Source organism: Lynx canadensis, chromosome C1, assembly GCF_007474595.2.
Source record: "Lynx canadensis isolate LIC74 chromosome C1, mLynCan4.pri.v2, whole genome shotgun sequence".
NCBI classification, from domain to species: Eukaryota; Metazoa; Chordata; class Mammalia; order Carnivora; family Felidae; genus Lynx; species Lynx canadensis.
In genome coordinates this window covers 104659604-104673046 of record NC_044310.1, presented here as the reverse complement: position 1 = coordinate 104673046, position 13443 = coordinate 104659604, and the positions used below count along the sequence as shown (strand labels likewise).

General features: G+C 37.4%; 1 protein-coding gene across 3 annotated transcripts in view; it reads right to left on the bottom strand.

The window, feature by feature from the left end:
• Nucleotides 1-13443, bottom strand: part of VPS45 (vacuolar protein sorting 45 homolog) — a 67364-nt gene that overhangs the window by 8355 nt on the left and 45566 nt on the right. Inside the window, exon 15 of one of the 3 annotated variants that reach the window (XM_030324955.1) lies at nucleotides 2344-3260. The exons of the other annotated variants lie outside the window; for them this stretch is intronic. Coding sequence (XP_030180815.1) covers nucleotides 3242-3260 — 19 coding nt within the window. The 3' untranslated portion in view covers nucleotides 2344-3241. Of the gene's footprint in view, nucleotides 1-2343; nucleotides 3261-13443 lie in introns of those variants that run through there. 3 annotated transcript variants of the gene reach the window in all.

Here is a 13443-nt window from a genome sequence, read left to right as displayed (position 1 = left end):
ATGGGTGATGGCAGAGGTGGTTGATGATGAATATCCAGAGTTCCCCAAATAGAAGAGCAGTTAACAGTGGCAGCAGCAGCAAGTAACAGCTATTGACTGCTTCCCCCACGCCAGATTCTCCTGCAAGTATTTCATATATGTTCTATTATCCGTTCATCATCACAGTGATGTGAAAGAGCCATTATGGACCTCCATTTTACAGCTGAAACACTGAGGCACAAAAAGGTTAAATAATTTGCATAAAGTCATATAAATGGACACATGGCAAAACTGGGATTTAAAAAGGTAGTCTTGGCACTGGAGTCCATGCTCTTAACTGCTAGGCGAAACTGCCTTTTTTTTTTTTTTTTTTTTTTTTTTTTAAGAGAGGGAGCATGCCTCAGTGGGGCAGAGGGGCAAAGGGAGAGACAGAATCTTAAGCAGGTTCCATGCTCAACGTGGAGCCCCACGCGGAGTCCAACTGGGATCATGACCTGAGCTGAAATCAAGAGTCTGAGTCACCCAGGAACCCCTGTACTGTCTTTTAAAAGATGAAAGGTACCAAAAAGTGATGTGTAAATCACAGGTCCCATTCAACCCCAGAGGCTCTAATGACAATCCCTGTGAAAGAACAGGTCTCTTGGTGGATACATCACTCAGCTGGGGAAGGTAACAGAGTTTTGGCAGAGGAAAGACAACTCAGGGCTGTGCTGACAATAATCAACTGCTTGAGTATTTAATAATCTCAGTGACATCAAATTGATAACTTTTAAGAATCTGTAGAACATTTCAGTATTTTTTATCATAAAAAACAGAACTGTAGATCATAAGGGTGCCTGGGTGGCTCAGTCGGTTAAGCATCCGACTCTTGATCATGATCAAGGTCGTGATCTCACGGTTCTTGAGATCGAGCCCTACATCAAGATCTGCGCTGACAGCCTGGAGTCTGCCTGGGATTCTCTCTCTCCCTCTCTCTTTCTAAAAATGAATAAATAAACTTAAAAAAAAAGAAATGTAGATAATATATGAAGTAAACAGGTCACTTTTGTGTCACTACACAGAGTTAGAAGTTTTGAACTTTTCCTTCTATTTTTAACTTTCTATTGTTTAACCCAACAAATCCCAAAACAAATATGCAAATACAGATTGGGTCTTACACACTACACAAAAAGGCATATCCTATAAACTTGTAAATGACGAGAACATTTTTCTAAAATGCAACATCCTGACTATAAGAAACAGAAACTATTCAAACAAGCTTATGTAAAAGAAAAAGGTGTATTAGATGGCGTGGGGCTGGGGGTAAGCTGAAGCGATGGGAGGGAGAAGGGGGTCAGGATCTCCCTCTGACTCTCTTGTCTCTATTTGTGTCTCTCTCATTTATTGGTTTCTCAACTTCACAACGTTTATCTGCTTCTTTCTTCTTTCTCTGATTTGAGTTGAAGTTTTTTTTTTTTAACCAACCTCCATACAAATTGATGATTTTTGACAGTTTTTTTTTTTTTTTTTTTTTTTTTTTTTTTTTTTTTTTTAAAGCAGGCTCCTCATCCAACATGGAGCTTGAACTCCCAACCCTGAGATCGAGAGACTGAGCCAGCCAGGCATTCCAAGGATTGAAGATTTTTAAGTTTAGTTTTAAGAATCAAGTGCACCTAACCTCAGTGTTGCATGGACATGATGTGAAGGTTAAACTGGTAATAAAATCTTTGTGGCTGGAAAATTAGTAATTTAGCATCTTAAAAATATTTGGGGTGCCTGGGTGGCTCAGTCCGTTGGTCATCTGTCTTCATCTCAGGTCGTGATCTCATGGCCTGTGAATTTGAGCCCCACGATGGGGTCTGTGCTGACAGCCCAGAGCCTGGAGCCTGCTTCAGATTCTGTGTCTCCCTCTCTCTCTGCCCCTGCCCCTCTCACACTCTGTCTCTCTCTCTCACTCTCAAAAATAAATAAGCGCTAAAAAAATTTTTTTTTAAATATTTATGTTCTGTGACTCTTGATCTCAGGGTTGTGAATTCAAGCCCCATGGTGGGTATACAGCTTACTAAAAAAAAAGTAAAAACAAACAAAAAAAAAGTTTATGCTCTTGGAGGCAGTAATTTCACCTTAACATTGCTAGCAGTGCATGAATCTAGGATCACACAAATTTGAACTTGATTTACAGGTTTGCACTTCCTTGTCGTATGACCTAAGGCAAATTATTTCATTTCTCCATGTTCTTGTTTCTTCATTTTAAAATTGAAATCACAACACTGCCTCTTGGATCACAAAGATTAAATGAGATAATATATGTAATGAAGTCACCAGACTGTCTGGCATCTAGTATATGCTCAATTATTATCCCAAGTGAACGACTGGACAAGTATATAAGGATACATATAAAATAATGTTTATTATAGCATTATTAATATGATTGAAAAATTATAAACAATTAATACCAAACAATTTTATCCATCACTGTAACACAACACTGTAGTCTTAAGATAGCTCCTGGAACACAGTAAGCACTCAATAAGTGCTGAATGAACAAAAAAGGGTTGGTTGAATAAATTGGGGCACAATCAGACAACAGAATGCTATTCAGTCACTCTAAAAATGACATATGTTGGAATTTTCATTGAAAGTACATGTATAGTACAGTCCTTTTGTTTAAAAATATATGTGCGTACATTAATAGAAAAAGGTCCAAAAGGCTATACATACATCAAGATGTTGACATTTCCTATGGTGGGATTGTGGCAGTATGGATATTTTTATTATCTTATTTTTGCTTAGCTGTATTAAATTTTTTTCCTACGAGTATTATGCATTGATTTTGCAGTGAAAAGCTATTTTTAATTTTAAAAATATATGTTCCAAATGCACAAATAAATTGGAACCAAGAGACAGACCTAGATTTGAATCTTGGTTAAATCTAGTTTTTTCAAAAAGCATCTTATTATTCATTTATATGCTTATTTTCCCATTGGACATCGAAATCCTTAAAAATATGGAACATGTCTCCATGTTTGTCTCTTTGTAGCGCCTTTCACAAAACCTTACACGTTATCAGTGCTCAATAAATGCTTGTCAGTGACAGGCAATACACCCCACCACAGCTCTTGCAATGGTGTTTAATGCGTTGGTCACAGCAGCAAAGTAACTCCCTCTAGAATCTCTACGGAGATGGTGATGGTTCCAACACTTTTAAAAAACTGATCCTGAAATGCCCATAAGTGAACAAGAGTGTCCTCTGGATTCCTCTTCCTTTGAAATGCAAATTCTGTTACAGGATCCTAATTTTTCTGTAAATAATTCAGAGATCGAACCAACTTGTGGTTACAGGAGAAGGTCCAAGTTTCTAGTGTTACTTGTTTAGGTAGAAATCTATAAAGTACCTTTTGAAGATATTAATCAGCCCCCTCCCAGCTTCACGTTTATTTACAGAAATCCAAAATGCCAAATGTTTTCTCGGCCCTAAAACGTACTCTCTGCAAAAAAAAGTACTCTCTGCACTGTAACTTACTTACTCTGTCAGGATTATATTATTACCAACCCTTAAATTATCATCTTAGGTAGTGATGAAACTAATAAGAGTTATAACTAGTTAATCAAGTTAACCATTTTTTATTCAAAGAGCAACACTGTCTTAAATCTCATTCTTAATTATTCCTCACTTTCGTACTATTTTTTCCCCTGCTTTGGTTTACAACATATCTTAGTAGGCAGAAAGCTTCACATATTTGTGAATTTGGTAAAAACAAATCCTGCCTACTTTGTAAGTGATATTTATAAGCAAGGGATTAGAAAAATCATAGCTAGATAAATCTTAAAATATTATTTCAGCTGAGTGCTTAGTTGTCCGGACTGGAAACACACCATCTGAGTTCAATTCCAGCTTTGTTGCCTATTAGGTCTATATGACTTTGGATAAGGTTTTCACTTCTCTAAAACCTCAATCCCATCTGGAAAATGAAGTTGATGATAATAAAAATATCTACCTCGTTGGGTCGTTACGAGAATTAAACAAAACTGAATGGATAAAGCAGTACTATCCAACAGAAATGTGAAGCAAGTTACAAATGTGAACTGCTACGGGATTCTAAATGTTCTATGACTATATTAGAAAGGTAAAAAGGAAGGTGAGATTAATTTTAATAGCATATTTGGCTTAACCCATATATCCAAAACATTATCAACATCAAAACATTATTAATGAGATTATTTTACATTTCTTGTTTGGTATTAAGTCTTTGCAATTTGATGTATATTTCATATCGGCAGCACACCTCAAATTAGACCAGCCACATTTCAGGTGCTCAGTAGCTACATGTGACTAGTGGCTATCTTCCTGGATAGCACAGGTATAACGTGCTATCTAGCACATACTATGGCTAAATAAATTTAATTCTTGGTATCATCATAACTCCCTTTTTAGGAATTGCTATGGATTTTTCTCCAAGTATGTGAATCATAACACTAGCTAATATTGGGTGGTTCTGGAACAATGGCGTTAAAAAACACTGAATTACATGGTCAGAAAACTATTCCTTCTAAAATTACTTTTTCATCTTTCTGACCATATCGAGAAAAAAGTGTCAGTTTGATACTACAAAACTTTGTTTTTAAAATTTAAATTTCTTATTGATATATAATTCACAGACACGAAATGTACCAATTTTAAGGGTGTTGTTTAATGATTTTGACAAATGGATACAGTTGTGTAACCACTTCCCTAATCAAGATACAGAACATTTCTATCACCTGGGCCAGGGCTTCTTAAAAGCCAGGAAAACTAGTGCAACCTCAACAACAAGAGCCCTGCAGTCAACCCTGTATCTTTGAATACATACAGATTGCTTTCCGGAAAAGTTCTACCAATGTATATCTCTAAGCAATACTGAAACAGCCTCATTGCACACTTACCTTAAGGAAATAATCAGAGATGGGACAAGGGTTTCTCAATACACAAGATGTTTATTGCCATATTACTTATATCAAATAAAAATTGTAAACAATCTAAATATCTAATAGTAATGGTTAAAGATATGTTCTTAAAACTGAAATTATATAGCCATTAAGATTATTTTAAATAATTTTTAATAACATGGGAAAGTGTTCTCAATATAATTAAAAGAAAACAAGTAGAAAACTGTATAGACAATATGGTCCTAATTATGTCAAAAACAAAACAAAACTCAAAGAACTTTAGGTAAAGAAAAAACCAAAGGGAATATGCCAAAATACTAACAGTGGTTAATTCTAACTGTGGTGTTATGAAAGGTTTTTACTTTAATACTTGAGTTTTTCATTATAATGAGAATGAACTACTTGGTGGAGGGAGCCTATTTTTCTTTATTTGTCTTTACTAGTTAGAAAATAGTTGAAAAATGGGACCATTAATTATTCTGCAGGCGTATAGCTAATGAGGGTTTAACTGAATCCGGTAGCATTACAGAGAACCTACTATGTGTAGTCGTTATTATCAGATTGAAAGGGAATTTGGCTGTAAAGGGATTGTTGATCTGGGGTCACCTTCTAGCAGGATACGTCTTCCTCCTTGTTAAAATTCTTAAGTAGTAAACTGACAGCACTGGAGACTACCGTGCTCTCTTCACCCAAGTTCAAGTGGGGTTCAGGCAAGGGCAGCACTTTGGCTAATACATCTACGTAGCTTCCCCGTTCCCCTCCACTTCTATCCTGAATTCCGAGAAGACAGAGGGATTTCTTCTACTGAGAGAACAATTCCATCCGTATGGATCTGGTTCTTGGCCTCTCAGCTCACACGGCTAACTTAAAGTGTCAATTGCGGCCGGCAGGGACTAGAACTCTTTAATATTGATTGACTTGTGAAGTGATAAGGCAAGCCAGCTCAAATCCCTAACCAAGATGCTCATTTATTTGCAAGGTAGGATCATGTGCATTAGAAACACAAGAACAACAGATCAGTCTATTGTAGGTGAATAAATAATGGGTATGGTTCATTTAAATACACCTAGGAATTTGCATTTTTCTATTAACACGTTTATTTTGAACATTTAAGAGAAATAATACCTCTCTTGAGCATATTAGCTTTTAAGCATATTAGCCAGGGTGATCCTGATAAAATATCAGATATCACGGTTCTGCTTAAAAATCTACAAAACACATAAAAACTTGTACCTAAATGTTTATAGCAGCACTGTTTATAACAGCCAAAAGGTGGAAACAGCTCAAATGTTCATCACTGACAAACGGATAAACAAAATACAGTATAGGCATACAATGTAGTGTATGCAGCATTAAAAAGGAAGGAAGTATCGGTATAGGCTACAACATGGAAAACATTATACTAAGTAAAAGAAGCCACTCGCAAAAGGCAATATATATTATATGGTTCCCTTTACATGAAAAGCTCAGAACAGGGAAATCTACAGAAACAGAAAGTAGATTAGTGGTTGCTTAGGCCTGGGGGGGAGAGGGGTTCTTTCTAAGGTCATGAAAATGTTCTAAAGTTGACTGTGGCTAATGGTTGCACATATCTGTGAATACACCCAAACCATTGAATTGTATACTTTAAAGGGATGAATTGTATGGTTCATACGTTATAGTTCAATAGAACTGTGAAGAAAACCCAAACCCTTCAATGCTAACTTACAGTGCAAACCAGTGCTCGAGACAGTGGACAAGACCTCCCCTGTCAGGTTCCAGATTCCTCTCTGACAGCACATCTCCCTCTCCTTTCCTCAGCCTCTCCTGTCTCCTCAGACACACTGCATGACTGTGCCTTAGGACACTAGCTCTGCTGTGCCCGAAATGTTCTTCCCTCCACCTATTTGGTTCACTCCCTCAACCCCTTCAAGTCTTTCCTCAAATCTCTTAACGTGGCCTTTTCTGACACCATGCTGAGGAGGGTAACTTACCTCCCACAGCCCCCATGCAATACCAATTGCCCTTTACCTTGCTTTGCTTTTTTTCTCCCATAGTATTTGTCACCTGATTTACTATCAAGTTTACTTATTAAGTTTATTGTTTATTTCTGTCTCCCTCTGCATTAAAATGTAACTTTCACGAGGGCTAGGATCTTTATGTTATTCACGGAAGTATCTCCCATGCTCATTTACTGAGCTGAATTTATTTGCTGAATGAGTGAGTGAACTATGAACTTTATGCTGTTCTCATGTGTTCAATATATATTTATTTATGAATTCTAGAACTCTCAACTAGGGCAGTAAGACTTCTGACTGTTCCACACAGATGTTGGTGAAAATCTCGGTTGTGCTATGGAACAACTCATGTCATATACAATTCCTAGAAGTTGAAATTTTGACCCCCACCCACTCCCCGACCAGCAATTGAGGGTATATTAGGTCAGTATGACTAATGAGACAAATGAAGAAGGAAGTTGGTAGTGGTGGTGGTGGGGGGGGGGTGGGTATTAATTCCATAAGAAGGGAAAACACTGAGACAGGAGACCACAGTGTATACACTGCAAACCTGCATGGACCCCAGAGACACAACGGACTAACCATTCAGGGAAAGCACACCTGTATGTGTTCAGATCTCTGCTAAATCCACTACCCAGATCCTTTTTAGGGCAGGTTCTCTGCAAAGAAGCATGAAAATTATGCCTTTAAAGAGGTCCCTGTGACCGGTTAGTATCTTTTTTTTTCTTTGTATTTCATTATGCACAAAAAAGAGAAGGGAAAGTAAATCAAAATTCATATTAAACTTCATATGGCTATGGAGAGGAGATAATATTGACTGCCTCTCTTTATCTGGAGGCAATTTTATTAAGAATGTTGCTAAGGAGATAATTAGCTTCTGCAAAATTCCTTGGTGTCTTAGCAGCAAATACACGCCTTCTATTTTAAATGGTGTTTAAATCAGGGCGCCTGGGTGGCTCAGTCAGTTAAGCAACCAACTCTTGATTTCAGTTCAGGCCATGATCTCACCATTCATGGGATAAAGCCTTGTGTGTTGGGCTCTGCACTGAATGTGAAGCCTGCTTGGGATTCTCTCTCTCCCTTTTTCTCTGCCCCTCCCTGACTCTCACTCTCTCTCTCAAAGTAAATAGATAAACTTAAAAAAAAGTTTGTTTAATCTTTTAAACAAGATTTAAATCTTGTTTAAACCTAGACAAAGATGATCACAATTACACTTAGAGCAGGACCTATAGAAACAAACCCTGTAACTACAGAAGGCTGTGGAACTCTGCTTCACTGTAACCAGTACTTGAATCATCGAAAAATGTTGTCACAAAAGAATTGTTTTAAAGAAAGAAGATGCTTATATACTACATTAACAAAATGAAAGATAAAAAATGATATGATCAGATCACTTCACTAGATACAGAAAAAGCATTTGACAAAATTCAACATCCATTTTAGATAAAAATTCTTAACAAAGTGGGTACAGTGGGAATGTACTTCAACATACATAGTAAAGGTCATCTATGACAAGCCCACACCCAACATCACAGTTAATGGCGAAAAGCTGAAAAGCTTTTCCTCTAAGATCAGGAACAAGACAAGGATGTCCACTTTCACCACTTTTATTCAACATAGTATTGGAAATCCCTGCCAGAACAATTAAGCAAGAAAAAAAAAAAAGGCATTCAAATTGGAAAGTCAGAAGTAAAACTGTCACTTTTTGCAGATGACATGATGTTATATACAGAAAACCTAAAGACTCTACCAAAAAAATATTAGAATAATTCAGTGAAGTTGTAGGTTACAAAATCAATAAAAAGAAATCTATTGCATATCTATTCACTAATAATGAACTATCAGAAAGAGAAATTTAAAAAAACTCCCATTTACAGTTATATCAAAAAGAATAAAATACCTAGGGATAAATTTAAGGAAGGAGGTGAAAAGACCTGTACATTGAAAACTATAAGACATTGATGAGAGAAAATGAAGACATAAATAAACGGAAAGATATTCCATACTAATGGATTAAAAGAATTAATATCGTTAAAATATCTACACTACCCAAAGCAATCTACAGATTTAATGCAATCCCCATCAAAACTCCGATGACATCTTTCATAGAAATAGAATAAAAAAATTTGTAACCACAAAAGACCTTGAATAACCAAAGCAATCTTAGGAAAGAAAAGAGCTGGAGACAATGTGCTCCCCGATTTCAAAATGTATTACAAGGCTATAGTAATCAAAATAGTATGGTAGTAACACAAATGGATCAATGGAACAGACCAGAGAGTCCAGAAATAAACTCTTGCATATATGGCCAATTAATTTATGGCAAAGGAGGCAAGAATATACAACGGGGAAAGGATAGTCTCTTCAGTAAATGCTGTTGGGAAAACTGGACAGCCACATGCAAAAGGATGAAACTAGACCACTATCTTATACCACACACAAAAATAAACTCAAAATGGATTAAAGACATGAATATAAGATCTAAAGCCATGGGGCACCAGGATGGCTCAGTTGGTTAAGTGTCCGACCCTTTTTTTTTTTTTTTAACATTTATTTATTTTTTGAGAGACAGAGAAAGACAGAGCAGGAGCAGGGGAGGGGCAGAGAGAGAGGGAGACACAGAATCCGAAACAGGCTCTAGGCTCTGAACTGTCAGCACAGAGCTCAATGTGGGGCTTGAACTCACGAACTGTGAGATCATGACTTGAGCCAAAGTCGGACACTTAACCTACTGAACCACCCAGGTGCCCCAGTGTCCGACTCTTAACTTTGGCTCAGGTCATGATCTCATGGCCTCAGTCATGAGATGGAGCCCTGCATTTGGCTCTGTCCTGGGTGTGGAGCCTGCTTAAGATTCTCTCTCCTCTCCTTCTGCTCCTCCCCTGCCCACATGCACACAGGCATGTGCACTCTATCTAAAAAAAAAATAAAATAAAAAAATTAAAAAAAAGATCTGAAACCATAAAACTCCTATAAGAAAACATAAGCAGTAAGCTCCCTGACATTGGTCTTGATGATAATTTTTTGGATTTGATACCAAAAGCAAAGGCAAGAAAAAAAAAATAAACAAGTGAGATTGCATCAAACTAAAAAAGCTTCTATACAGCAAAGGAAGTCATCAACAAAATGAAAAACCTACTGAATTGAGAAAATATTTGCAAATCATACATCCAATAAGGGGTTAATATCCAAAATTCATAAAGAACTCATATAACTCAATGAAAAAAACAAACAAACAATTCAATTAGGGGTGCCTGGGTGACTCAGATTGGTTAAGCAATCTGACTGCAGCTCAGGTCATGATCCATGGTTCATGGGTTCAAGCCCATGTTGTGTTCTGTGCTGACAGCCAAGAGCCTTGAGCCTGCTTTGGATTCTGTGCCTCCCTCTCTCTCTGCCCCTATCCCACTCATTCATTCTCTCTCTCAAAACTAAATAAACATTAAAAAAAATAATTTGATTAAAAAATGGGCAGAGGATTTGAATAAACATATTTCCAAAGAAGTCATACTGAAGGCCAACAGGTACATGAAAAGATGTTCAACATCAGTAGTCATCAGGGAAATGCAAATCAAAACCAGGATGAGCCATTACCTCACACCTGTTAGAATGGCTATTATCAAAAAGGCAAAAAATAACCAGTGTTGGCAAGGATGTGGAGAAAAGGGAATTCTTATGTACTGTTGAGGGAATGTAAACTGTTGTAGTCTCTATGGAATAGAATATGGAGGTTCCTCAAAAAATTCAAACTAGAACTACCATATGATCCAGCAATTCCACTTCTGGGTATTTATATAAAGAAAACAAAAACACTAGCTCAAAAAGATATACACACCCCCATGTTCGTTGGAGAATTACTTTCTTTTTAAAAAAAATATTGATTTATTTTGAGAGAGAGAGCATGTGTGCAGGCAGAGACAGAGAGGGAAAGAGAGAATTCCAAGCAGGGTCCATGCTGTCAGCACAGAACCGGGCTTGGGGCTCGATCTCATGAACCATGAGATCATGACCTGAGCCCAAATCAAGAGTCAGATGCTTAACCAACTGAGCCATCTAGGCACCCTGCAGAATTATTTTCAATAGCCAAGATAAGAAAACAACCTAAGGGTCCATCCATAGACGGATGGATAAAGAGAATGTGGTGCATATCTATACAATGAAATAATAGCCATAAAAAAAAAAAGGAAACTTGCCATTTGTGAAAATATAGCTGGATCTTGAGGGCATTATGCTAAGTGAAATAAACCAGACAGAGAAAGACAAATGTTGTATGATCTCACTTATATGTAGACTCTAAACAAAGCAAAACAAAATAAAACAAAACCAAGCTCACAGATACAGAGAAAAGATTGGTAGTTGCCAGAGGCAGTGGGTGGAGGGGTGGGTGAGATGGGTGAAGGGAGTTGAAAGGTGCAAAACTCATTTTATAAAATAAGTAAATCAGGGGGATATAATGTAAAACCTGGAAACTCTAGTTAATAATACTACATTGTATATTTGAAAGTTGCGAAGAGAGTAAACCTTAAATGTTTCCCATCACAAGAAAAAACATTTTTTGTAACTATATATGCTGATGGATGTTAACTAGACTTACTGTGGTGATCATTTTGTAATGTACATGCTGTATACTTGAAGCTAATATAATGTTATATATCAATTATACCTCCATTAAAAAAAAAGGTACTTGAGAAAGTGCAACTTAAATTATAACTTTTTTAAAAAACTTTTGTGTTTCAGGGGCGCCTGGGTGGCGCAGTCGGTTAAGCGTCCGACTTCAGCCAGGTCACGATCTCACGGTCCGTGAGTTCGAGCCCCGCGTCAGGCTCTGGGCTGATGGCTCGGAGCCTGTTTCCGATTCTGTGTCTCCCTCTGTCTCTGCCCCTCCCCCGTTCATGCTCTGTCTCTCTCTGTCCCCAAAATAAATAAAAAACGTTAAAAAAAAAATAAAAAAAAAATTAAAAAAAAAAAAACTTTTGTGTTTCAGAGTTTATTTATTTATTTTGAGAGAGAGAGAGGCAGAGGGAGAGGGAGAGAGAGAGAATCCCAAGCAGACTCTGCAGTGTCAGCACAGAGCCCAATGCGGGGCTTGAACTCATGAACTGTGAGATTATAACCTGGGTCAAAACCAAGGGTTGTACGCTTAACTGACTGAGCCACGGAGGCACCCGTAAATTATAACTTTGAATGGCAAGTTGAATTTCAGATTCAACTAATGTATATCTCCATTTAAAGTCTTGATGTCTTGGGGTGCCTGGGTGGCTCAGTCAGTTAAGCATCTGACTTCAGCTCAGGTCATGATCTCATGGTTTGTGGGTTCAAGCCCCACATCAGGCTCTGTACTGACAGCTCAGAGCTGGAGCCTGCTTCAGATTCTGTGTCTCCCTCTCTATCTGCCCCTTCCCTGCTTGTGCTCTGTCTCTCTCTGTCTCTCAGCAATAAATGTTAAAAAAAAGTTTAAAAAAATATTGATGTCTTTTAGAAATAGAAGGTATCCCAGGATGAAGATTATTAAAATTGCTACATGAGAGATAAGGTTACATGTAATTTTCTAGGATGCAGGAGATCATTTTTGACCTACTTACCATTACATTAAGTATCTTGGCCCAAATCATAAACTAGTAAGTGGTGGTATCTGACTACAGAATAAACCTCTACTGATCTAAGGTTTTACTTAAGAGATCAGGGAAATCAAGTGACCTGTATCCCAGAAATATCCTGCAATACACATTTCCCACTCTAGAGGGATGGTAGTTCCTCTAGCAGCACATCACACTCCCAGCTATGAGACATGATTTCTTTCCTGTTTATTGAGACACCTATTAATCCATAGCCTTGTGGGGTAGCCCATACCACATTTTACATGATTCCAAGTATAAAAGGAGGGCATTCATCACTCACATCTAAAAGTATACTATTTCCTGATCACTACAATCTCTTAAAATAGTACTTCTGTGCCGTTGAACTCTTGGGGTCAATGCTGTGTGTCACTTATTTCTTTGGACTCTTCCTTAAGAAATAACCCCCATATTACATAGGGAATTGCATAATACACCCCTTCATAAAAATTAAACCCCAACAATTTACAGAAACAAATTATTAAACTTACTCTCCCCCAAATGAAGGTTTTATTGCCAGCTCACAGCAGCCCTACTATATCCAGTTATGAAACTGATTTTAAAAAATATTAACCTTTCCACTTACTGAGAGTCCAAGATTTCAAAATATATTAAGAGATGTGGACTTATGCAACATGCTTAGCAATACCCAAGGTAGCCCACGTTCATCATGAAAATGGAGCCTTTCCACTAAAAGATGAAGCTAAGTTGCCTTTGATTATTTAGGCCTTTATGATAATTGATCTCTGATATACAAATTCCACTATCTTTTTTTTTTTTTTTTTTAATTTTTTTTCAACGTTTTTTATTTATTTTTGGGACAGAGAGAGACAGAGCATGAATGGGGGAGGGGCAGAGAGAGAGGGAGACACAGAATCGGAAACAGGCTCCAGGCTCTGAGCCATCAGCCCAGAGCCCGACGTGGGGCTCGAACTCACGGACCGCGA